We start from the raw sequence: 25,064 nt of genomic DNA on the forward strand, positions 1-25,064 counted from the left end.
GAACTCACAAACTGTGAGATCATGACCTGGGCTGAAGTCTGATGCTTAATCGACTGAGCCACCCAGGCACCCCGGTGTCTTGGTATGATTATGAAAATAGTTGTGACCCTATGGACTCCCTGAAAGTGTCCAGAGGTCCCTGGAGCACACACTGAGATCTCCTGCCCCCCGAAGGTGGGTCTAATACAGCTGTCAGTCCCGGAAAAACAGAATGGGAGTTGTAATTTCACACCACAAAGTTTGTTCTGCATATGTGCGTGAACATGTGTGCACCCATGCGTATATAAGAGGTGAGAGATAAAAGCGACGTCTGTCTCCAACCTTGAGTCTGCCTCTGCCTCACCAGCCACCGTTCCCTCCATGCTGCCCTCTGACAGTTTGAGAGGACAGCAGGCATTACGGCCGCCTGGGCAGAGCCATCTTCATTATATGTGGCCACTGGGTCCGGAAGATTAATGGTAACATTTTAAAAATTCACACAGACCTGGAATCAGCACTAGAAAATACAGATTTAAATTAACAAGGAAAAAGTAGAATCCCATCAAAGGAAATAAATCGTGCTGGCAACTATTGTCACATAATAAAATGTATTCTATAACTGAGGGGCTTTTATATGGAGCTGTCTGCAGCTTAGTGGCCATGTTAATTGAATAAGGTGCCTAAAACTGACTTGGGGGAAAAAAATGAAATTTCCCTCAGCATCTATTTAGCCAGAGCCCTTGTCAGCAGCATGTGTGATGCTGACCTATTTGTTACAGAACCGCCAGCCCCTCCTGCAGAGAGAGGTGATCACTCAGCAGGGTGTGCCTGTCTCCTCCAGGCTGTTCCCCGGTAGGGAATGGGGAGGAACGTTAGATAAAGCTCCCCTAGGATTTAGGGGCTCTTCTAGTTGGAATTCTCCAGTTACCAAACAGATTTGGGAATAATGAGCCATCATTTGAGTCAAGTGGCAGAGATTGTTGGCCTCTGACGGTCGATCCCTTGTTCCAGTGGTCCGAGGCCTACTAGGGATGGTTCTAGAAGGTCTTCATCTCTAGGTGCCCCCCTAGGTAGAGCGGGTTTCCTGAGTCTTTGGGTCTTTCTGGCCTGCTAGTGATCTTTATGAACACTCTTAAAATCTAAAACACATTGCTCTGCTTGCAGAGTAATCAATGACTTTGGGGCCCCTTGAAGTGACTTCACTGAACTTGGTGTCTTTGGGGGCACCAGCAGCCATCACTTTTCAGTTCTGTTGGATGCCATGGAGTACTCGTTCTTCTAACCCCTCTGGATTGGGTGCTTCAGAAGAGCATCTAGTGTCCACGGTCTGCTGAAGCACCTGACTGCTTCCTTCTTTCCTCTGCCAGCAACGTCCAGCATCATGAATGGTGCGTTCCCTTAATCTCTTTAGACCATGAGGTTATGGGAAAGAAGCCAAGGTATTGAGTTAACCAATCACAACTTCAAGTGTGAAAATTAGGCCTTTGTATCTTCCCACCAGATGCTATAGTAACAGGCACGGGCTCTGGCTGTTACAGTCTTCTAAAATGTTTTAAATGGCTGTAAAATTATTTTGTCAGATAAAGTTGTACCATAATTTTTTAACCAGTCCCCTGTTATTTGATATTTTATTCCATTTTTTGCATTTTAAGCAATGCCGTGATGAATGTGTTTATGTTTATGTAAAAATATTCATGAAGCAGAAATAGTTGCATTTTCCAAACACTTAACCAACTCTGTCCTGGGGATGAGAAAGAGACAAATGGGAAGTTTTCCCGTAAGTTTCCCCACATTGTCTCTAAGTACAGGTCAGAATCAGATTCACCCTTTCGTTCAGGCATTAGGTAATCTTACAAGGCTCTCATATTTTTAAGTGTCCACTGTGTGCAGGGCACTGTTCTAGGCACTAGGGCTTTGGTGGAAAGAGAAAGTGTAGTGGAGATCATGTTCTGGTGACTTGGAGGCAAATCGGACAGTCCTGCAGAGTGGGAGGGGTCTGCAGAGAAGAAAGTGGGGTGTCATAAGAGCAAGCGGCTGGAGGAGGGGTGCCCCAGCAGACATCTAGGGGGTGGCCTGCAGGGGGGGAGAAGCCAGCTTCTGGAGAGCTGGGGGAAGTGTGTTTAAGGCAGAGGGAACAGCAAGTACAGAGGCCCTGAGGCAGGAATGAGAGTTCAGGTTACTGGTGAGGTTGGAGGAGGTGAGTGCAGGGACGGTGAACAGGACAAGTTCAGAGAGGAGGGACGGGCTGGAGCTGGCAGGACGTCCCAATGGTGGGGCAGTGGGATTTCATTCTCCCGCAGAGAGAGGACACCAGTGGGTTCTGTAATGGTCCTGGGCTGAGGCCCTCATGAACAGGACTCTAAAACAATGGCAGGAGCAGGAAGAATCAGAATAGGATCTGTATGTGAAATTGTCACCGACACTAACTGTCTGCTCTGCCTCGTAGCGAGGTGTGCACCAGCAGGCAACATACCCTCACTGAAGGGCACCCAGCGCCTAGGGCGGTGCTGGGGTTTGAACCCGCGTCAGGCTGACTGCAGGGCCAATACTGTTCACCACCGCCACCGCTCTGCCTCATGGGTTTGCGGTTGGGCCGTGGGTTGTCCCACGCTGTTGTTTTTCCCTTTGTGAGGTGGTATTAGAGGGACTGTGGCCTTCCAGGGTCCTCTAGCAAGTGGCAGAGATGTGGCGTCCTTGACATCACTTTCAAGGGGGGCCTAGGGATGGACTGTGCAGTCCTCACTCTGTGTAGCCGGTAGTCAAGACGATACATCAGGGCGACTTTTGGGTAACGGTAATAATCTCCGGAGGACACATAAACTAACCTTTTCATTAATTCCCAGCTTTCTGTTTGTCAGCTTTACCTCAAAAGCCCCAGTCCCCTGTTCTATTGAATGGAGTTAACTATTCTTATGTGAAAAGGTTGCTGGGAAGATCAGGCGAGGGGTATATGTAAAGAAACTCACCCCAGTGCCTGGCGTGGGGTCCCCCCCCCCCCCGACCCCGGGGGACGTAGAATTTCCTTTTGCTCTGAGACGCCGCTGAATGCAGAGCCTCCCTGGTTCCTGTCGTCTGTCATTTTCAGGCTAATCTGACACCGCAGCGCCCCTGGGCCACTTCTCCTTCAGCAGGTGACTTTTTCTTCCTCTTTAACCACAGGTTATCTGTCCCCTCAGCCCCAACTGTCCATCCTCATTAAGGGAGGCCTTGCTGAGCCTTTTCAATCTCCTGTTTGTTCCCACGTCCCCTCCTTCCTGTGGCCAAACAACAGAAGCGAAAAGCCTCTATTTGCAGCGTAGGGAACTCTTCTCCCCAAAGCTGTCTCTGGTCCGGGGCCTCTCTTCCTGCCCTCTGAATGCTGCATCATACTCTTGCAGGAACCACTGTAGCTGGAGTTTTGGGTAACTTCATTTCAGTTCAACACATTGCTATGGAGCAATGACTCTGTAAGAGGCACAGCTGGGTCTGCAACTTGAATGCTCTTTTAATTCCACATGGACTGTGAAAACCGTACATTGTCTAGAGTAGGAGATCAGAAACCTTTTCTCTATCCTCCCCCCGCCCTCCACCTCCCATAGATTCCCGACCACCACCAGTACTGATTTCTTCTTCCATCATGCCTGTTTTCCTCAGAGCACAGAGGAGTGGGATGCATGGTCTCAGAGGAGACTGCTTGAGTCTAATTGGCAAACACGTATGCACAGAAACAAAATAATAGATGCTATAGCCATTTATGTCAAAAAGATCCAAAGGTTTTAGTGGAGTAGGTTGAGCACTTGATGTGGTCAACGTATGTTCAACAGTTGTCTACCCTAGGTCAGAAATCGTCCTAGAAAATGGAGTACAAAACTGATGAGCTTTGGCCCTGCTCTTGAGGTCTCAGTCATGTTAGGAAGGCAGACTCGTATCAGATGCTTCAAGTATATTGTGAGAACTGGAGACGGCGGCGGGGGGCAGAGGGGGGACCTCTGTGATGCCAGAACCAGCCCAGGGAAGGTTCTAACAAAGAAGATCTGATTAGGTGGGGTCTTGAGGGATGGATAGGAGTTTGGAGGGTAGGTAAGGAAGAAATGGAGATTCTAGGAAGGAGAGCAGCATGGATAAAGAGTCAGACTAAAGCATGAAAAAAAAAAAAAACAACATGGCATATTCAGAGGTTTACAGGACTTTCCCTCTTCCTGGTAGAGGGAAAAGTGAGTGACAGGAGACAGAGTTGGGAAAGGCAGGCTGGTGTGTGAGGGCAGCTTGAGTCAGGGTATGGAGGCAGGTTAGGTTGCCCAGGGAAATCGTGCAGAATGGGGTGCGTGCTAAACCAGAACCCTTACAAATGGCAACTTTTTAAAAAGTTGGAGGAGGAGCCAGAAAGGACCATCTGCAACAAGGGAGGCTGGCCAAGGGAGGGAGGGCTGCAGAGCCTATCAGCCGGGCACAGCCTGATGCCCCAGGGAAGCAGGAAGGTTCAGACCAGCGAGTCCACGTTGAGTGGGGCAGCTGAGGAGCCCCACACCTGATTTCTCTAGCACATCCTTCATGTTTAAGTCCTTTGTATTCTAGAATGGCCCCCAAACCGTTCATTTAGAGGGCTGCAGCAGGACCCTTTGGCAGGAATTGTTAAGGGTCTACACACAGTAAGTGCTGAATAATTGCAGTTTCCTGATAATCTCCGTTGTAATTTGCTGCTCCGTTCCCGTACAGTGGCGTCTCAGCTTTATTTCCTCACTTTCCCACAGGCGGGCATTCTTTTAAAATTGCAAATTGGATCTTGTCACATCTCTGCTTCAAAGTCCTCCTGGATACAGTCCGAGCTCACGCAGGGCCCTGCTGTGCTGTGGCCCCGTAGCCGTCTTCAGCATGGTCCCACACCCTCTCCCGGCCTTCAGGCTCTGACCACTCCGGCCTCCTGCCAGTTAGGAGGCTAGTTTCGCCTTTCTGCCTGTCTGTCCTCCATTCCCTGCCCCCCATGCGCAATCATATTTGTAAGCAAGCGTTCCTGTAACTTGGTGGGCATTTTCATGTCCCCTCCCTGCCTGCTCTAGGGTGACCTCTGCCCACACAGGGGCCCTGCCTGTCCTGCACCCCTGCCCTGGGCCCCATCTGTGTGTTCTCGCTCCAGACCCCTTGGCCCGTCTCTAACCACTGAACGGCTGTGCTGGCCCTGTCTTCTCTTCTGGCTGCTGGTTGACTTCTTTGCCACCGTCCAGGTCCGCCGGTCTCCTGAAGTCCCGCTAACACCCACCTCCTCCATGAGCCTTCCTTGAAGGCCTCCGGGCCCTAGAGTAGCCACCGCCCTGCACGGATGTGTGATGTCCTTAGTTTGCTTGCATGTAGCTCTTGCAAGTGCTTTCAAGGCTTGGAAATCTTAAGGAATGGCAGCCCTGCAGTGTAGTCCTTCCCTGGCTTCTGGAAATCCCCTCACTGGTGCAATATCAGCGTCTGCCTCAGCCAGCTTCGTGGATGTGCCGCCGGGACCGGTGCACCGGGGCCCAGCCTCGAAGGGCCCCACGCTTGGCACAGTGCTCTGCTGTCCCCATCTTGAAATTTCCAGTGTTGGAACCGGGGCCTCCCATCCTGCACCGGGCCCTGCACTCGCCTCCCAGGGGCGGCACGAGGAGCCAGGAGAGAGTGCGTGAGATCTGCACACCCCGAGGCCCGGCACACGGCGAGCACCCTCTGCAGGCTCACCTGTCATCGTTTCTGCTCCGCTCAACCACAACCACAGTCAATAATTCATTCTTCTGTTTGCTCAGCTTCATTGACTAAGTGCTGTGGTCAGAGGCTCCGATCAACTGTGTAAAACCCTTCTGCAGCTGCTCTTCATCGTCTCAGGGTCCCAAACCTGGCCAGCCTTCAGAGTCACTGCTGGAGCTTGTTAAAAATAGATTTCTGGCCGCACCCCAGGCCCGCTGAACCCGACTCCCCAGGGGCGTGGCTGTGACTCTGTAGTGTTAGCAAAGCTCCCAGGTGGCTCTAATGCCTTCATTTGCGCTGTGACGGGCGGAACAGAATCGGGAACCTTCATCCTAGGGGATAGAAACCTTGCCGTAAGGCATTCAGCGTCCTTTCCAGCGCCGTTTCCACGTGTTCCCTGACCCTGTGCCAGTGTTGGCTTTCCCTGACTCTCCACTGAGTCCCTTGTGCTGTGTCGAGACCCACGTCCTCCTCTGACAAGGGGTCACTAGAAGCCCAGCCCCTTTGTCGGAACTCTTGTGCTCACTCGGCACCCAGGCGCGTGTCCTGTTCCACAGTGGCTTGCTTCTGTACCTCAACACCCTGTAGCCTGGGAGCTCCTTCAGAGAGCTCCCCTCTGCATCCTTAGTTAGCGTCAGTAATGAGCAGACATTCAGATTCACTACACACACACACACACACACACGTCAGGGTCTCCCTGCGCTTCTGCCTGCTGGTGGCCCTACACTGCTAAGTGCAGCCTGTGCTCAGCAAAGCCCTCCTCCTCCCCCCGCCCTCCCGTCTTGGTTCAGCCAGGCTGTTCCGTGACATGGGTGTTTGCCTCCGTGCTTAACCCTGCAGCCCAACAAACCGAATGCCTCTACAGCCTTTGGTGCTCATCTTGTAGCCAAGAGGCTTCTGCTCGCTCCTGGCTCTGCGGAAACAGGTCTTGCCCAGAGAACCTTCCCTCCTAGGAGCCTGGATGTACAAGAGTCATTCCTGGAGGTCACACATTTGTTGTGTGAAAAAGGCAACATGTACAACGTAAAGCTTGCTTGATGTAATAAACGTTCCCTTCCTCCGTCTTTTCCCTTTTGGGAATGACTGAGTGTGGCCAAAACTCCGGCTCCTGAGCTATTTCAGGCCACCTCCCAGTCATACCAGGAAGAGGCTTTATTGTTTGTTTGTTTGTTTGTTTGTTTTTCTCTATGCAGACCTGGTGGGTTTGAAATATATTTCCTATCGTTTTCATCTTTTTTGCATTTGCTAAAGGCAGCTGATGACCACACTAAATGGCTTATCTACTTTGATTGAATACTCGCTTCTGCTCTGTGCGCACTGTGAGCTTTAATGGCCGACACCTGTGCCGTAAAAGACAGTGTTGAATCAATCAAAGGTGCTTTCCTAAGCACCTACTGTGTGCTTCTGCCAGAGGGGGGAACATGCAGGCATAGCCATTCAGAAGAGCATGCCATTCTGATTCTCAGTGGTTGTTAGTTTTCCTGGACTCACATGGTAATAATAATGCTCAACACCTTGGTTCACAAAGTGCTTCCTGCACTGTTATCCTCAGTGGCTCCATGGGACAGGTATGAAAGCCATTGGGTAGATAATGAGCCAAGATGGCAGAACAAACCGAGACGCCTGTCCAGAGCCTAAGTATTTGCTCCTGCTGGTATATCTTGCCCCGTGGACCGAGGTCGAGACTAAGTTGCCCACCTCCTTCAAGCACCTTGGGTTGGACATGCCATGAGGCTTGGGAAACCCTTTCCTCCACTTGGATGTTCTTTTAGGAATTAGAAAAAAAGGTGACTTCTGATGCCTGGAAACTTTGGAATTCCTTGGGGGAATTTGAGCCGTTGGGGGGCCTGCTCACCAGGGCACCCCCACCTCATGCTCTGTGCTGCTGCGGGCCGTTGGTGGTGTGGGGGCTTTCTGGGCCTTGGGGAGTGCTCTGCACGCCCTGTAACCTCCTTTCTCCTCCGTCTCTTTCTTAGGCACATCTCTCTAACGCTCCCTGCTACCTTCCGAGGCAGGAACAGCACTCGGGCTGACTATGAGTACCAGCACTCCAATCTGTATGCCATATCAGGTACGTTGGGGCCTCTGCTACTGGCCAGCTACCGTGTCTGTGTCCCGGGTGCCACCTCCCTCTGCGTGTCTCCTGGCTTCGAATGGCATCTGTCTTCCCTCTCTCTTTCACCCTGCAAGGGGCCTGTTCCTTGCAGAGATCAGCCCTTTCCTTCCTTTGTGTCACCTCAGCACTTAGAGGAGGGCCAGATACTCCGTGTGTTTTGAGACTAATGATGAAAAACAATGTGTGGATTTCACAAGCTTGAAGGGAGGCTTCCTGAGGAATAGTCCCTGTATTATTCACCTGCCAGGGCCAGGGCAGATTGCCCCTGGGGTCTTGGGAGCAGCACAGAGCCCAGGCCCGGTCTGCTCACCAGCCCACATCCAGGTCTGTCCGCACCTCTCATTTCCCAAAGCCAGATTTGTGGCCCGAAGGGACACCGGCGGTCTCCCCTCCCAACCACCATCGTGGGGGTCTGCGATTTCTGAACCCGGCCTTGAAATTGCTGGTGTTACTTTGGCAGGAACGTCAGCGGCGTGAGTCTCCCTTTTCACTTTCACCCGGGGAGGGGGGACTCCTGCAACCCTTATTACAGAGTGGAGATTCATTAGGTGCCTGGCAGCACAGGTGACCCGCTAAGAGCGGAGGAAACCCGCAGGCTCACCTCCGATTATCCTCGGCCTCCAGTCAGGGGCGTTTGTGTATCAGGGGAAGTAGCAAATTGGTGCCACTTACCAGCGCACACCCTTAATGGTGAGTGACGTTTTGAACACGGGAACATGGCATTCATTCATGTACCATAATGAATCCGTTATTTAAAAGGTAATCTTTTTTCTAAAAATTGCAACTTGGGGTTACTAAATAGATGAAATAGAACAATGGTATAATTCATGTCAGTATCAGTTTCTCTTGTTATGATCACTCCCTAATAGGTTTGGAAGTAGAAGCAAAAGCCAGTTGTTCGATTTCTGGGTGGGGAAAGGGAAGGCCAGGGATGTTCTGAAAGCCCTGGTCGCCCCAAAGGGTAGAGGGAGCACGTTGTCTCAGAAAAGCACCTCCAGAGAGGATTTCTTTTGTGCTGTGGCTATTTCAGCAAAGTCGACAAGGAGCATAACGAGTGTGGAAAGATGACCTATTTTGTAGAAAAGCTGAATATTTCCCCAGATGCTTCGTGGCATGGTGGTGCAAAACAGGTCTGTGAAATCCAGCAGGGCGACCCCGTTCCGAATGCACATGAGGAAAGCTCAGTCAAAGCAGATGACTTTTTCCCTCCAGCTTGCAAATCTTTTTCCAACCATGGTGTTCAGCTCCCCCCACCTTACCTGGGTTCTCTGATGGCTTTCCCAGCTGTTGACATTTCTGCAGAAAGGGCCCACAGAGTGAAATCTCCCCTGGTTTGGCAGGAATGTTCCTGTCTGCCTCTGGGCCACTGCTTCCTCACCCCGAGGCTTTGATGAGGTGTTGTTAGTTTAGCAATACCGAGGTAACGGCCTCAAGACACAGGGGAAGCCATTCAGAAACTTCCTGTTACATTTATGTAAGTGGCAGTCTGTTGGGTTTTATCTTCCAAACATCTACCGTCGAGGCTACGGCAGGGCCGCGGGCAGCCCCGGTCTCGTCGGCGGCTGCGGGCACCAAATCGCTCCACCCGGGTCCGGGACGGCTTTGTTGTAATGCTGCCAGGAAGAGTCCGCAGGGCCCGCTGCCTCCATAAGGCCTGCAAGCTCAGCACTGGGCAACCGTGGTGCAGCTGGGAAGCCTGCCCGCCCACCCACCAGCTGCCTGCCTGCGAGCCGTTCTGGTAGAAGGGAACAGGGACCACCCCCACCCCCACGCCCCCTGCTCCGTATGAACAGGATCTGGCGCTGAGTGGCACATCTCAGTTTGGTATCGCAAAGTTAAGGTTTCGACGGTTTATTCCAAAGACACTCAAGGCAAAGCGTGCCCAATGCATGGTCATCGGAGCTCTGCTGGTAACCAAATGAATGGATCATCCTGTTCTTCTGGACCGGCTGTCTGGTGCACGTTCACCACAGACTCCAGGGGCCAGGCCTTTGGCACACACCCCTGGTGCACTCTGGTTCCTTCCTGAAAACATTCAATCATGGCTCCCTTCATTTGTAGGCCCTTCCAAAGGAGGTTTCCAAACGAAGTAATCAGAAAAGCGAGCCGCCCACTTGTATGCGTCGTTACTAAAGTAATATTTACTCTTACACGTTTTCTCAAAGGCACACCTGTTAATCTGTCCTCTTTCCTGTACCTTCCACTGAGACGGTTCGCGTGTGTCAGGCCTGCAGGGGAAGAGACGGTGCTCTGAGCTGCTAGAGGAAGGGGAGGAGAGAGTACGGAGCCCTGGCCTGAGCACATGGACGTGTTCGTGAACTGTTTATGGCAGGGAGGAAGGAAAGCCTTTAGCTCGGTATCTGCCCTGCTCAGGAATCCTCTCTCTGACCTCTGGGGCAGGCGATCATCCTGATTGGCCATTCGAATGCCTCTGGCATCTGTGCCCACTACCTCTGGCCAGCCCGTTCTGTCTCTGTGGGGCCCTCCCTTGTTCAGCTGGGCCCTGTCTTTCCACATGTTCATGTTCATTCAGCCATTTGGGGGTCCAGATGCAATCCATCAGCCAACACGTGCCAACTGTTCCGCCAATAGTTCTGTCTTGCCCACGGAAGTGGGATGAGGGGCTTCTGCTGACTCAGTGCTGAAATCCTGAGAGGCTCCTGTCCCCTTGCTCAGACACCCCGTACGCTCCTCACACGGCCACAAAGCACACCTTTGATCCTCCCACTTCTGCCAGTAAGAACTTCAGAGAAATACTTCGTGGTGTACGAAGAGATTCATCCACAGGGATGAGCAACGCCGCTTCTTAAAAATGATAACACTCAGGAAAAGGGGTTGGGGGATGGATCTCGTAAATATCCAAAACAAAAGTAAAGGGTTAAATTATGAAACATTCTTACAATGGCCTTGTCAGGCATGAAAAAATGATGTGGATAAAAAAGTGTGCATGGATGGTAAGTGGCAGCCGGAGTGTGCAATGTGATTGCATTAAAAAAAAAAAAAAAAATGTGAAGTCTGGAAAGGTCTGGGAAGGTACCTGCCAGGGTGTTTCCAGTGGTTTTCACCAGCCTTGCCTGCTCTTTTTTTCTTTTTTCCTTCTTTGTAGTGTCTCATTTTTCTATGTTGGCAAGTGTTGCTTTTATAATAAAAAGCTTAGACCCGGAGTTCATTTGGCATGCTCTTGGCCCCACTGGCCCCCATAAGTGCCTTGTCCTTTCTGAGAGCTCACAAGCCTCCTGACTCAGAACGGGCTTCTAAATTCTACTGGAGATCACTCGCAGGCCACAGGTCAATTATCTTCTTATGGTCCCCTTTTGAGAATATGTGGGTTTTTTCTATTGTCCGGTCCCCAGAATCTCCTGTCCGCCGATATCTCCCAAAGACCGCTGACTGCAAGGCTGACAGCATCTGGCCTGTTCCACTGGTGGTACAGAGGCAGACTGAGCATGAGAGCCTGGCAGCTTGGGCCATCTCCCCACATCACCATGTCCCTCTATTCATTAGGGCTTGAGGATGATTCTCCTGGAAAGAGGAGCTAGAAATGAAATGGTGGGTGCCTGGTGTGGCCCACTTGACTATCCGTGTATGTGAGGGCTGGCAAACCACTTTTGTTTAATTCTTACATTTGACGAATGGCAGCTCGTGGGCTCGTGCTCTCCTGGCGACGTTCTAACCCATGTGCTCCCCTCAGTTAGGTGCCTCTAAGACCTTCCCTCCAGAGAGGGCTCTCCTCAGGGCCACATTGATTTTTCTAGATTCCATCCCGCATCCCTGCTCCTGAGTGTCCTCGTTCTGTCTCTCGATGCTGGTTTTCTTTTTAGGAATATCTTCTCTCTCCTGGGAAGTCTTCTGTTTTTAGTCCCAAACAATAGCCTCCGACCCTTCCTTTCCCCCCTTAGAGCTGTTTTAGATGTCTAGATGTCTGATTTATTTATATTCCACCTGTTCCAGACAGATAGAAGGCAGCTCCAAAAATAACACGTAACCAAATGAAGGTGGAAGTGAAAACGGAAGCGTGAACAAAAATATAGATTGGAAAAGAGGGGTGCGGCTGTGGGCGAGGTTTTTCACAAAGGGGATTCTGGGTTTGGCTCTAAATCAGGACAAGCTCTGTATGGATCAGAATAAAAATAAGCTGGTTGCCTGGGAAGGGCCTAACTATTCCTTTTACGGAATTCTTCCTCATAAAGAGGGCCCTATACGATGCTGTCTGTGGACAGCAGAACAGCCCCTGTTCAGGGAGTTTGAGAAGGACAGACTGGAGGCCTTGTGTACTGGGGAATCTGCTCGTGTTTGAACCCCTAACATGCTTGGTGGTTGAAGGAGACGTTTTCAAAATGTTCTTGTGTGGGGCATCCCGTGCCTTAGGGACTGGAGCCGTGGGGAGTGTCAGGAATGAGGAGCTCCCTGGCCTCCTGTCCACCCTGGACAGCGCACCTGGGCCATAGGCTCCCATACCGAGCGGCTCTGCCACGACATGCCCGCGATCACTTTTTCTAACCAAGGAATGTCTGCTATCTGACTTAGGGCAGTTTGGCTTAATGAACAGGAGGCAATAGGTATGGGGAACCACGCTGCGCCACCCTTTTGTTTTGTTGTTATCAACTGATTTAGACCTCCAAGTGCAGGTTTTTCCCCAAAGAACTCATTTGTCTCCCTTTCGAAAAAAAAATTGACCTAGTAGTGTAAAATAGTAAAACTATGCAAATGCATATAGGAACTGGCATGCAAGAAAGACCAAAATCTCAAACAGTCCATGAATTCCGGATGAGCCACAATGCAGAAATACCCAGAAGCCTCACCGCATGGGGGGCCGAGGGGCCCGGCTCCTCTTCCCCTTGGTACGTAGGCAGTTGGCCTTGCTGATCTCTTCATTTGTCCATCAGCATGGGGCTGACCACAGAACTGATTGCCCACCCCATCACTTTTGAGAGTAGAAGGGGTCCCCACTTGCACCCGGACAACAGCTGTAACCTGGAACTGTCCCAGCAGATGGGCAGGGTGGGGGGGGGAGTCTCCCCCCACCTTTAGTGTTCTTGGGTCTTCTCATTTTTTCCAGAGTTCTTTCTGATGGCTGGAAAAGTCCTGCTATTCCCCTCTACAGCTGTGCCCTCTTAAAATCCCAGCCCCCTTTCAAGATGTTGGGCCAGGAAGCCTGTGAGCACGGATAATCTGAGTCCATCGACTCATCGCCTTGACTCACAAGACTTGCACAGAGAGGAGAAGGATTTCATCTGAAACAGAACCGTGTATGAGCTGTGTAACTCTGACATCAGACCAGGAAAGCACAAAGCAATTAAAAATAATTAATGATTTCTGAATATCAGCCTTCTCCATGCAGTTTTAATCTAGTCCTCATTTAAATTGGAAGATGGACATTTAATTATCAGCATTATGAAATTCATGATTTATATATTTCATCCAATTGGATAAAATTTCTGCTACCAGCTCATCATCTTCAAAAAAAAAAAAAATCTGTATGTTTTACAGTGTGATCATTTAAAAACTCCTCTGCCCCATACCAAACAATTATACACACATTTTTCCTTTCATTTGCAGTGATTACATTATTTCTGTCTTTTAGGGAAAAAAAAAAAAAAAAGAAAAAAAAATCTCACCTGGAAAATTGAACGTAAACCTAATCCTTTAACGACCATAAAGTATGGTCGGGTTGGACAATGAAGCTAAGAGACCAAAACAATAGGGGTGCTTGAGAAAGACAGTTTGATTTTGTTTCTGTGTGAGACGTTCTAACCAACAACTGCTTCGCACCCAGCGTTGCTGGTATTCTGCAGGATTTGTGTCCGCATCTCCCGTGTGCATGCCCCTGGTTCTCCTCTTCCCCTGTGTTTGGGTGCGTGTCAGCCGTGCGTGGGTTGAGGGACGATGTTACCAGTAACCACAATTGAGGGAACACCACTGTCTTCCAGGGGAAGCCCCCACCTAAGAACGCCAAGCAACCTCTGCGTTCGCAAACGTCCCCCATGGCCTTTGTCCGTCATGGACGTACTCGTGTGCCTTATGTGGCCTTGTATTCAGACCCCCGGTTTCCTTCATCCTCCGCCGAGGATTTTCAGAACCACCAAGGACTGGTTGGAGAAGGTGGGGGCAGGGTGGGGGAGAACGTGGAGGGGAGGGTGGCCAGGACCCAGGAGAGAAGCCTCCGTTTGACACAGCCATAGATAATAGCAGACGGGGGAGATTCCTGAATGAAGCGAAAGAAATATTTATAATAAGGGTGCTCAAATCAAGGAGGAAATAAGTCATTTTAAAGGCAAATAAATTTTTATCATCGCCCCTAACAGCCATGCGTCCCTTGTCTATCCATCTATTCTTGCCCTGACTGACAACAAAATCGAGCACAAAGAAAAATATAATAAGAAAAAGAAGAAATGAATGGAAGCGGATGGGGAATTGATCGCATAGTGTATTTGTATATCCTGATGTAAAAGGTGCAGTTGACAGGTGGCCAGGTTTGCTCTGTACACAACCATGTGTGTGCTGTCACGCGCACGCACGCTGCCTTGTTTCGATTGATGAATTGCCTGCTTTCTTGATTAAACCTTCCGTCACTTAAGAAACAAAAAGCCTGTGTTTAGATGGCAGAGTGGGACATGTCAAAAAAATCTGCCTCCTTTACCTTTGTGCAGATGTTGGGCACAGACTGTAACATGTATTATTAAAATGAATGTGGCATTTACTGTGCATTATTCCTTTCCTGGGAGAAAGGACTATAAATTATATGCTAATAATAAGCTTTAACCCTTTCGAAATGCAAAAGATTTAAGAGTGCAAATATTCATGTAGGCCTGGCTAATTGGATGTGCTTTTATACACCCACCGTGATGGCTGTGTCACCGAAGTTAATGAACAGCGTGTGCGGGCAGGCACACGGGGCGCTTGGGGAACTCTCGCCTCCTGGAGGTGTTCCGCTCGGCAAGTGCCTCCTCTAGGATTTCACAGAGAGACCCTGAAACCCCTCAGCTGGGCTCGGGATCATCTTACTTGGGATTAAGTATGGATCTACAGCCATGGTGAGTGGCCCCAGCTAGTCTCCTAGAGCTAAGCATCAAGGGTGGTCCTCTCCTGACTTTCCTGCCTCCCGCTTGGGGCTGGCCAGGCTCGGGCCGGCAGGACCAGGCGTTGGTGCCTCACACTTGCTTGTCTGTCTTCCTTTACCTGGCTCGTCTACCCTCAGTCCGGTTGCCCAGGTCGCAGACTCCTCTCCCCAAGTAGAACTCTGCAGAGCAAAACCTTCATGCCTGCCCCATTCCACTGTGTGAATTCACACCTCGCTTGCCCAGCGTTGAGGCTGTCTGGTGGCCAGCCTCTACTTTGCCGGTGCCTTCTCTCCATTTCTCTTCACCTGTGCTCCCCAACCTGTGTCACTCCAGTGTCCTCAGCTTTGGCTCTCTGTGCGTGTGCCCCTGCCGGTCAAATGGCTCAGATTGACCTACCTTCTCTGTGGACCTATCTTTGAAGGCCTGTCCCCAAACTGCCACTAAGCTTTTCTGATTCTCTTCCATCTGGGACTGCTCTCTTCCTGGTTTATGTACTCCCACACTGTTTTGCGTTGGAGAGATTCCACCTGTGAGCACTTGGAGACAACAAAGGTTGATGGGCAGTGAGGAAGGAGGCTGCCTTCCATTCTTTTTTTTTTTTTTTTTTTAATTTTTTTAAATGCCTATTTTTGAGAGCAAGACAGTGCGAGCAGGGGAGAAACAGAGAGAGAGAAAGGGAGACACTGACTCCGAAGCAGGCTCCAAGCTGTCAGCACAGAGCCCGACATGGGGCTTGCACCCAAGAACCACGAGATCATGACCTGAGCCAAAGTCAGACGCTTAACCGACTGAGCCACCCAGGCACGCCATGCCTTCCATGCTTCCTGAACCAAGGAGGTTGTAATTAAACTAAGCTGAAAAGAAAGGTTGTTAACTCCTTTATTTGTTTAGCAGACCCTGAGAGCTCCGTGTGCCCAGCCCCATACTCCCTCCGAGGACCATAGGAAGCCTGTGGAAGAAGGTTCAGCAGGTGACTGAGGGGACATTTGGAGTCAGAAGCACATGTGGCCATCACACAGAGCCACTGCGAATGACCACACAGGTTGTGCACCACACAACACGTGTGGATGGCTCCCCACCAGAGTTGTGCCAGTGCACGGGCATACACTAAGTTACCTTGGGCAACTCACTCCACACTAGGTGCTCCTATCTGTGAAACGATTCAGTAAGGACTGCCGCCTTCCCAGCATCAGCGTGAGGAACCAGGGGGTAGAAGGACATTTTAGAAATCGGGAAGCAGTACAGGAGTGTCCCTTCTCTCCATCCCCGCCTCCCCTGCAGGGCTGTGAGCAGAGCAGGAGCCCAAAGACTTGTTGAGAGTTACCACTCGGGACACCCTGGCTCTTGCCCAGCCCGGTCTTTGTCGTCTTAACCTGCTCTTCTGTGATTTTGTATGTAAGATTACTTCCCCGTAATCACAGTGCTCGGAGAAAATCTCGTCGTCAGTCGGAACAAAGTTGCAGTAAAGGCTCTCTGGCATGGCTCTGCTCGGCACCCCCTGGAAACGGAGACATTCTGTCACGCATCGTCACTTAGAAGTGGGCTATTTTCTGTGGCTGGCAGCCCACGAGCCCTTTCTCGGGAGGGTGACGGGATGATGGCTTGGGGCAGGAAGGAGAGAAGTGGTTGGCAGAGTGAGCCAGCAAGTTCTATAAAATCGCCCAATGTGGCTTTGGGGGTTTTTTGGAAGAAAAGTACGTGGGGCAGCGGGGCCGCCCAGGGGGCTGCTGTCTACTCAAGGCTTTCATTTCTGCCTTTCCTGTGCTCCACGAGCAGGAGAAAGTTGAAGACTTTTTCCAGTTTCGTCGTTGTGAAAAAAAATTTAAAAATTATTAGGTGACAGATACTCCGGTGCCCTTGAAGGGCTAGCCCCACCCTCCCGCTGTGCTTTCATTCTCTCTGGTTTTTAAGCAAGGCCGAGCTCAGGCAGGCGTTGGCTTAATGGCCCGCATCCCCTGCTTCAAGCCAAGAGCAAAGCAGCCAAGGGGCAGCGGGAAGAGCCAGGGCAGGAGCCAGAAAAGCCAGATTCAGACCCCGTTCTCCCTCTGATGAGCCCCGAAATGGCAGGCACAGCACCAAGCCTTCCTGGATCTGAAATCCCAGATCTCTCCCGTCTCCGTTGTTGCAACAACAGCATCAATAATCTAAGTAGAACGGTGTCTCGGCTCGTGTTTCCCGGAAGCTTCCTGGGCCTCAGACGTGGTCTCGTCTCCGGGGTGGCAGCGGTCGCCCCCACCCCCCAGGGTCGAGGACGCCGTGGGAAGGAGCCTTGCGGGGTTTATGGATTCGGTGCCCACTGTGTCACCGGCAAGTATGTGCGGTTTTTGCCCCCAGACCATCCAAACACTGCTTTGACTGGGACGTCCCCGAACACAGGAACACGTGGAGAAAAACCGGCTCTCTGAGACCTCTGTCCCTGTGTGTCCATGTCCCGTGTCTGGTTGTCAAGCGGGAACGTGCCTCCCTTTTGCCGTCCTATGTCCCCTCCTGGTGGGCCCCATGCCTGGGAGCCCACAGGGTCCTCTCTGCAGGCCTAGTCCCAGAAATGCTGGAAAACCAAGGGAGCGTCTTGAGCCCCTCTCTTCGTCTGCCCTTTGCCTTTCTTCAGAGGGTTTCTCTGGGGCAAATGAAGTAGCCTAGTTGGCCCAACACACAGTCCTGCCTCAGGACAGCTGATACCAGGGCAGCCTTTCTGTCTTTTTCTAGCTCTGTCTCCCTCACGGTAATAGGCTGTTGGCTGGGAGGGGGAAATGCCATAATTAAGGCAACTTCTTTAATTTAAACACATTTAGGGAGCTGAGGTTGTTTTTGCTTTTATTAAAATAGATTATATTAATTTACTTTAATAATACCTAACCCTCCTCGAGCACTTAGCCCGTACAAGGCTTTGTGTAAGCACCCTGTGCACGTTGTATCATGTCACCCCAACAATCCTTACCAAGAAAACCTTTAGGGCTTGTACCATTACTAGTATCTTATTTTATTTTATTTTATTTTATGTTTTTTTTTTAAAGTTTATCTTTGAAAGAGAGACCGAGCACAAGTGGGGGAGGGGCAGAGAGAGAGGGACACCCGGCATCCAAAGCAGGCTCAAGCTGTCCGCACAGAGCCCGACGTGGGGCTCGAACCCACAAACCGTGAGATCATGACCTGAGCCGAAGTCGGACGCTCAACCGACTGAGCCACCCAGGCGCCCCCATTATCTCTGGTTTGTAGGCCTAGGCCCAACTGCCCATGTTGCCGAGCTCCCATGCTCAAACCTTGTAAGACACATCTCTCTTATAAATAGCTTTATTTTATCTTTATAAACATTTTTATTTTATAGATGGGGGAAACAGGTTTTGAGAACTTGTGATCTCTCCACAGTTATACTGCTAGTAAGGGGCAGGGCCGAGATTCACCCCCAGGTCCCTCTGATCCAGCCGCTAAGTTCCAAATCCCCACACCGGAGAGGTGCTCCAGGATGTGTGTGGCCATTTGCTCCCCGTGCCAAACTGAAGCTGAAAACGGCACCCACCCCTAGAGCGGATCAATCTGGGACTGACTTGGGATATTAGGTCTCGGCATTGTTCACATCTCAGGTGATTCCCTGGATTGTCCTCTCTGAAACCTCATCAGAGCGAGGCCCTTGACACTGGATGGATGACCCCTCCTGAATCTACAGAGCAACTGAATGGTGGCTGTGGCCCCCCGTTGGCTGTTGCTGGGCAGAACGGTGAAAGGATAAGGTGCAGCTCCCTCACTCAAGCTAAGCGGCCTGAGTCAAGGAGCTTAACTTTTTTGTCCCTAAATTTCCTAATCTGTTCAATGGGGATGACCGTGGTTTGGGGTGAGGCTTAGAACCATAGCTGGTGCACAGAAAGTGCCCATAGATGTGTTGCTGTGATTGTAATTATTCCATGGCCCCTTGTTCCCACTGCTTCTCGGATCTTTCCGGACCAGGAAAGGGAATATTCCAGGAACCTCCTCCCCCATCAGTAGGTGGCTCTACCACTGCTCTTGCTGTTGGTGACCTTTGTCTGGGGAGCTCTGGGCACCTGGATTCTCCCTTGCCGTGGTCTTTTCTTAGCCCTGTGGTGAGAGTGGGTGGCCCAGACCCACCCCCTTCACTTAACTAGGACTGAGCTTTAGCTGTTCTCCCCTTCTGCCCCAGCGGTCCTGGACCAGGCCCACAATAGGACGTTTGTTTGAAGTGACAGTCACCTGTCCGTGCCTCCCCTGCCTTGCAGCTTCATTTTCTGGCTTGGGGCTCCTAGGATGCATCCAAGCCCGAGGTGACTGACCCTGTGGGTCCCTGTCGGCTCCAAGCCCGTGTTTCCCTCCTGCCCGGGTCCGGCTCCCCGAGCTCTGCTACTGCCACGAAGCACCCGAGCTTTGACCTTGCCGACTTAGACAGCAACCACAGGGTCAGACTCCAGGTTGAGTGCATTTAAACTCCTGACAGCTTCATGAGTGAAGTTGGGCATTTTGAAGAAACTGGGGAGAAGTTGGACAGCCACGGAGGATTTGGGGGTGAGATCAGAAGTTATCCTTCATCACACAATGTGAGCATCCTCACTTTTGTGGCAGAATGAATGCATTCGCTTGCTCACGTTAGGACAAAAGAAATTCTGATCTCTTTTAGAACAAGGAAGCCACCTTTCCTGTGGACAGAATACCTCAATCTATTCGTTGTGGTGCATTTGGGGTTTTGTGTCCTGCATATCCACTGCATTTTCCCTCTCTTTTTATTAATGGCCAACAATGGTCCTCACCTGTTGTATTTTCAAAAAAACAAAACAAAACAAAAAACTCCGTGCTCCAGCCTACATTTGGATGGAATATATTTGTCACATATCCCAGAGGAGGAGGCCCCTTATTTCCCAGATTTGTCTTTCGATTGTCTCTAAGACAATGAGTGATGCGGAACTCTAATTCAAGGCTGAGATCCTTTGTCAGAGAGAGGTTTCTCACGCCTGACTTGTTTTATAGCGTGAACAATCTCATGATCCACTGGCCAGACAACATCCATAATTTTGAATGAGAGAGTAAAGCTTGCCTCGTCGGCCCTAAGCATCGTTTCTGGCGAGACACTTAGAGGTACTTAATCGCTTGCTACCTAGAGGCAGTAAACGCACCCATCTTGATGTTCCACTGCCCTGCATGTTTACCTTAAGCGCGCCCCGTGCTAACAAAACACCCGTGTCAATCCTGTCGGAAGGTCCTTTGGCTCATGAGTTAGAGTCCTCATTCACCCTTATTCTGCCAAAGATGGTTGTGCCTTTTGTAGGCCCAAATGAGCAGCTTCTTTGGTCAGAAGCCTCTTGGCTATTTATGCTTCTTATAAAACTTTGGCTGTGTGATTGGTTTCTCAATTCCAAGAGAGTTGATCCAGCTTTGGTCGTAACATCTCATTCGGTGCTGAGTTCTCTGCTGGAATTCAGGGTCTCTTCTGGGATGCTGACACAGTGGTGCCCCTCATTCACTGGGATGGGTCTAATGCCCAGCCCAGGGCCTGGGGGCCAGGAGGCACTCAATGATATTTGTTGTCGGATCAGTTCTCGAGATTCACCCTTTCCAGCTGCATTGACTGCGTGACTTTGGACATTTTATGTGACATTTCAGTTCATTTTCTGTATTTTGAGGATCAGCTAATGTATGTGAAGTACCTAGTACTGGATGGGCACCCAGAAATTGTAGCAGGTATGACTGTCATAAACACTTATTCCAGCAAAGTGCTACTCATTATTCAGGAAGCACTGGTCTTACTCACCCTGCAGTTTGACATCCCCCCCCCCCCCCCCCCCACCCCCCGCCCAACCTAAAAATGCAGTTGTCGGAGGGAACAGCTGCTTCACTAAGGAAGAACCAGAAGGGAATTCACACCTTCAGGGACCCTGCCAAATACGGGGACTTCTCGGTGGAACATAAAGCAAAACTTCCATCCTAGTCCAGAGATCAGTAATTGCTTGAAATGTTAGTTTGCTACTGGGTAAAACAATTTTAAAGAAAACTTCTCAGCATTGAAATCAGCCTCTGATTTTCCCTATCCCTTCTCATCCAGTTAGCTCTGATTGAGAAAGGATCATAGCTGTGTTCAACCCTTGAAATGGTTTGACTTTGTCTTTGCCATTTGGTTTGTGGCTTTCTTTCCTGCCCCTCCTATCCCAGAACCCTTTGGGAGAAAGGTCCCCAGAATCCTTACAAAGCTGTGAGCCAGGGCTTGATTTCAGGGTATATAGTCCTACCACCCACCGAGCTGATCTCTAAGTCCCCTGCTCCAAAGCTCACGGCCGGGCCCAGGGGCCCCCAGGCTCTAAGGCACCACAGCCTGGCGACACGGCCACACCAGGCATCCAAGGCATCCTTGCTCTGCGTTTGAGACTAGATCAAACAACTTTCCTTGATGTCCCCATCTTACGAGAGGTCACGAGGCCTATCTATCGATGGTGAGTAACTGTTCCTTTCTTCAGGCTACGTTTTTTTTTTTTTTTTGTTTTAAAGATATTGTACCTTTTACTTGGATTTAATGAGGACAGACATTTTAATCAGAGGTTAGTCATTTATTTTTGCAAACTATTGTTTTGATTCATCATTTTTGCAGATAATTAAATGGTTCAGTTGGCACAGTGTGTCTACTTTATTAAAACAGGTAATTTTGAAAAAAAAGAGATGCTATTTTTTGGATCACTGCACAAGAATTGCTTCTATCTTCATCTTTGAGCATAGTTTCTCATTGCTTTGCCAGAAGGCTCTCCTGTTCAAGCATTTGGTGCCCTCTCTGGTCTGGAGAGGCTTGCCCTTGGATGATTGGGGTGTTAGCCACTCCGCCCTTTGAAACGGGAGAGGAAGAGTAAATTCTGTGCTGTTACCTTTTAGAAAGACTCTGAGGTTTTAATTGGATTGGGGAAAAGAGCCTACAAGTTATGAACTTGGCAGAACAGCAGCCCCGCGGTACTGAAAACAGATTAATTGTAGCCCTCACAGTGGGTGGAGTTTAAAAGTCAATTACTGCTTGTCCTATTCTAATTTACACACCTAAGATTTGAAAAAGTCTGTCACTTAGTGTGAAAGTGAAAAGGTTATGTTACTAGTTTGAGTATACCTGTGTCTTTTCACGTGTAAATGCTTTAGCGACATATATTTGTAGGTAGGCAACTTGTAGCTGCACGGCTCTAATATAGCTACATCTGTGAGCGCGACTCCTTATGAGGAGTAACCTTTAAGAGTTAGCTCCTTTAAATCCATAATGGCTTAGACTATCGTCCTTTGTCTTGCGGTGCAAGCTACTTGTAGGCACCGTGGCCAGCCCCTGCGGAGCCTGGGGAACGCTCCGCTCCTGGGTCACGAACCAGTAAGGGAATGGCCCTTCGGGAGTCAATTTTTTCAAAAACAAATTGCTCATGACATTTGCTTTCTTTGATTTTTCCGTGTTTGTGTCCTGAATCAGTTAATTCACTCATTAAAAGGATTTATTTTAGGAGGACCAATTAAAACTTTGGAAGCTAATTTTTTGCTGAGCAGCGCAGACCTCTGAAAAACACAATTTACAACATGGCTTCTGCCCTTTTCCAGCAAGAGCCGTCTGATAATGCCGCAGCCTCCGGTGCTCCTGGAAGTACAGAACCGTTGTTCTTTGTACTCCCCTCTGGGCGAAGCTGCCACGTGGGTGGGTTTCTCCCAGCCTCCATTGTTTTAAGGTGAACGGGCAAGTCTGGAAAAGTCCAGCCCAGGAGTGGCACCCGCCGCATTTGTTTGCTCGCATCAACCCCATAGTTTAATTTTTTTTAATAGGAAGCTGCTGTGTAGTTTGGATATTTAAACAGTTATTAACCGAATGACAATTAACAGATTGCATAGACAGATTTTCTTTTGAAAACCTCTGAAATTGAGTACAGTTTGCAAAACTATCACGGCATAGTAATGACAATGAATTTTGATTTCCCGGAACTGATATTAGACTCCTTATTAAACTATGTGCATCTGCTTTTAATTTACTCCAAATAATTGGAAAATGCAATGAAGCTTTCCAATTAAAGCACGGCTTTATGCTGTTTAATAATACCCCCATAATATTATAGCTTATGAAGTGACAGGTGAGTTGGTGTATGAATAAAACATAAAGGCAGCAATAAGGGACAGAAAACCGGAGACAGTTGTGGGGATTTTAAATGCTGGATGTAATTTGCATATATTAATCTCTTCTTTTCAGCCTTATCAGGCCTTCTTCAGTATTTGAAGTTAAAATAGCGTTGACAGGCGGGAGTACGCTTAGTTTTTTCAAGGATTTATTACTTGTATAATTTCTGATCTTTAATAAGCAGATATGACTGATCCTCATAGTTCTATAGAAATCGGTTAATTGTTCCAGATGGCGTGTACTGATTATGCAAAATTACTTTTCACACCATTTTTTTTGTGATGGAGTTTGGAGTAAAATTAAATTTTTTATAGCCTTCTTATCATGCTGTTTTACAGTGGTTTTTCCACAGAAGTTGAATTTAATCTACTATATTACATTGACCAGCACAGTTATTCTAATGTAGCATTTTGTGATTTGACAGAGAATAATAGAACACATTGCTCATTGTTCATTACTGTGTCCCTAATAAAAAGGAGCTCCTGTGTATAGAACATAGCTGTTATTTGTGAAGAATGCCTAATTCATACAGTTAAAAACGCAAAATTGTACTATGAAGTAGTTCCTTTTGGGGAGAGAATATCTGAGAGAAGGAAATGGCCATAGGCACGCCGCTACAGATTTTACATGCTGAAGGAGGGGTCCTCTTTAATGAGCAGACTGTTTAAATTGTGCTACTTGCTTTTTCTTTGAAGGGGGGGGAAAGGGGGGCCAGATAATCTCATTCTATTAAGAGAGGTGTCATCAGTTGACTTGTCTTGATTTACATAATCCCAGAAGCCTTTCATAATTGAATAGCATTTATAAAAGGTGGGATAAAGTATCAAAAAAAAAAAAAAAAAGTCCAAAAAGCCTCAATGATAATTCGTCTCTCTCACATTTCCCAAAGTGTCGATTGTCGCAAAGCGTCTTGTGCCAGTGTCAGAGCGGAGTCCGGGTCACAGGTGACGTGGATCTAGGCTTATCCGTGTCCAGGCTCTCAGATAGCATTCTCTCTACAGTTCAGCTGGTGGTGGGATTTGAAAGACTGAGCAGATTCACCCCAAAATGGGACTGTAGAGCTGTTACCTCAATGCAGGGGCGGATGCAGTTTCCAAGGGGGTGGGAGGCGATAGATTTTCCTGTTGTCCCAACAATCCTGCCTGGGTGTGCGGTATTTTATATATGGCAGATAAAGGACAGTATTTCTATGTATATAATCTGAAGTTTAACTTGTTTTCAAAACAGACCTCTGCGTATTAAGTCTTAGAGGAACTTTTAGAGACTCTGGATATAGATTTCTATTTTGGAGTCACATCCCATATGCAGACACACTGACACAGACCGTTCTGTGGCCGGCCCAGCTGCTTGCTCCAAGTAGCACAGTCCTGGCCCATTACCCACATTGGTCGTCCACAGGCCTTGAGAACTTTTCATCGCTTGAACTTGAGGTGGATCTGGATCTGTTTACAGAGTTTCATTCCCCTAGGCCCCTGGGGTGTCAAACTTTTTTTTTTTTTTTTTTTTTAATCTACAGCAATACTGATTGCTCTTCACCAGAGGGGTCCCTGGAGTGGAAGCAGGACCTCACTGGTACCTCCATGAAAGAGACAGACATAAATCCGTGAAATCCTCAGAACTCAGAGGGTAGCTGTCCGTCTGGGTCTGTGGGCACTGAGGCATGGAGTGCAGGACGGCAGTCGCTCTCTGGGAGTTTGAGATCTCCCCCGACCAGTCGAGAAAAAGATTCAGTTGGATGCCCAGGTGTTACCACCACCAGGGTCCTGAAGTATGTACTGTGTACCTTGGCCTTCGGGACACCTTTGATTAAATCCTGTTCTGTATCTAGTCCAGTCTTGAAGGGATATATGCTGTGTATTTGGCTACCTATAGTTCCGCAATGGCTAGTTAAACCAAACATAAATGTGATCCACAGCCCAGTGCACTTCAGAAAGGCAGCACTGGTGAAATTCTGTCTTCACTTGCCCTCCTTAAGTACTTCCAAAACTTGAAACCTTTCACACGCCCTCTTTGGTAAACTCAAAACATATTTTTGTGAGAATGAAAATTATATGAAAAAGAGAATGCATAAATCAGACATGATTAAAAATATTTGTTCTAA

At 49.1% G+C, this 25,064-nt stretch overlaps 1 protein-coding gene across 1 annotated transcript in view; it reads left to right on the forward strand.

Moving 5' to 3' along the window:
• The window catches only part of MVB12B (multivesicular body subunit 12B), a 181,437-nt gene that overhangs the window by 89,603 nt on the left and 66,770 nt on the right, over positions 1–25,064 (forward strand). The window contains exon 6 of the mRNA XM_040482333.1: positions 7,644–7,738. Within this exon, the coding sequence (XP_040338267.1) occupies positions 7,644–7,738 (95 nt within the window). The remainder of the gene's footprint in view (positions 1–7,643; positions 7,739–25,064) is intronic.

The sequence above is a fragment of the Herpailurus yagouaroundi genome, unplaced genomic scaffold (assembly GCF_014898765.1).
Source record: "Herpailurus yagouaroundi ecotype Mexico unplaced genomic scaffold, PumYag 160, whole genome shotgun sequence".
Classification (NCBI taxonomy): Eukaryota; Metazoa; Chordata; class Mammalia; order Carnivora; family Felidae; genus Herpailurus; species Herpailurus yagouaroundi.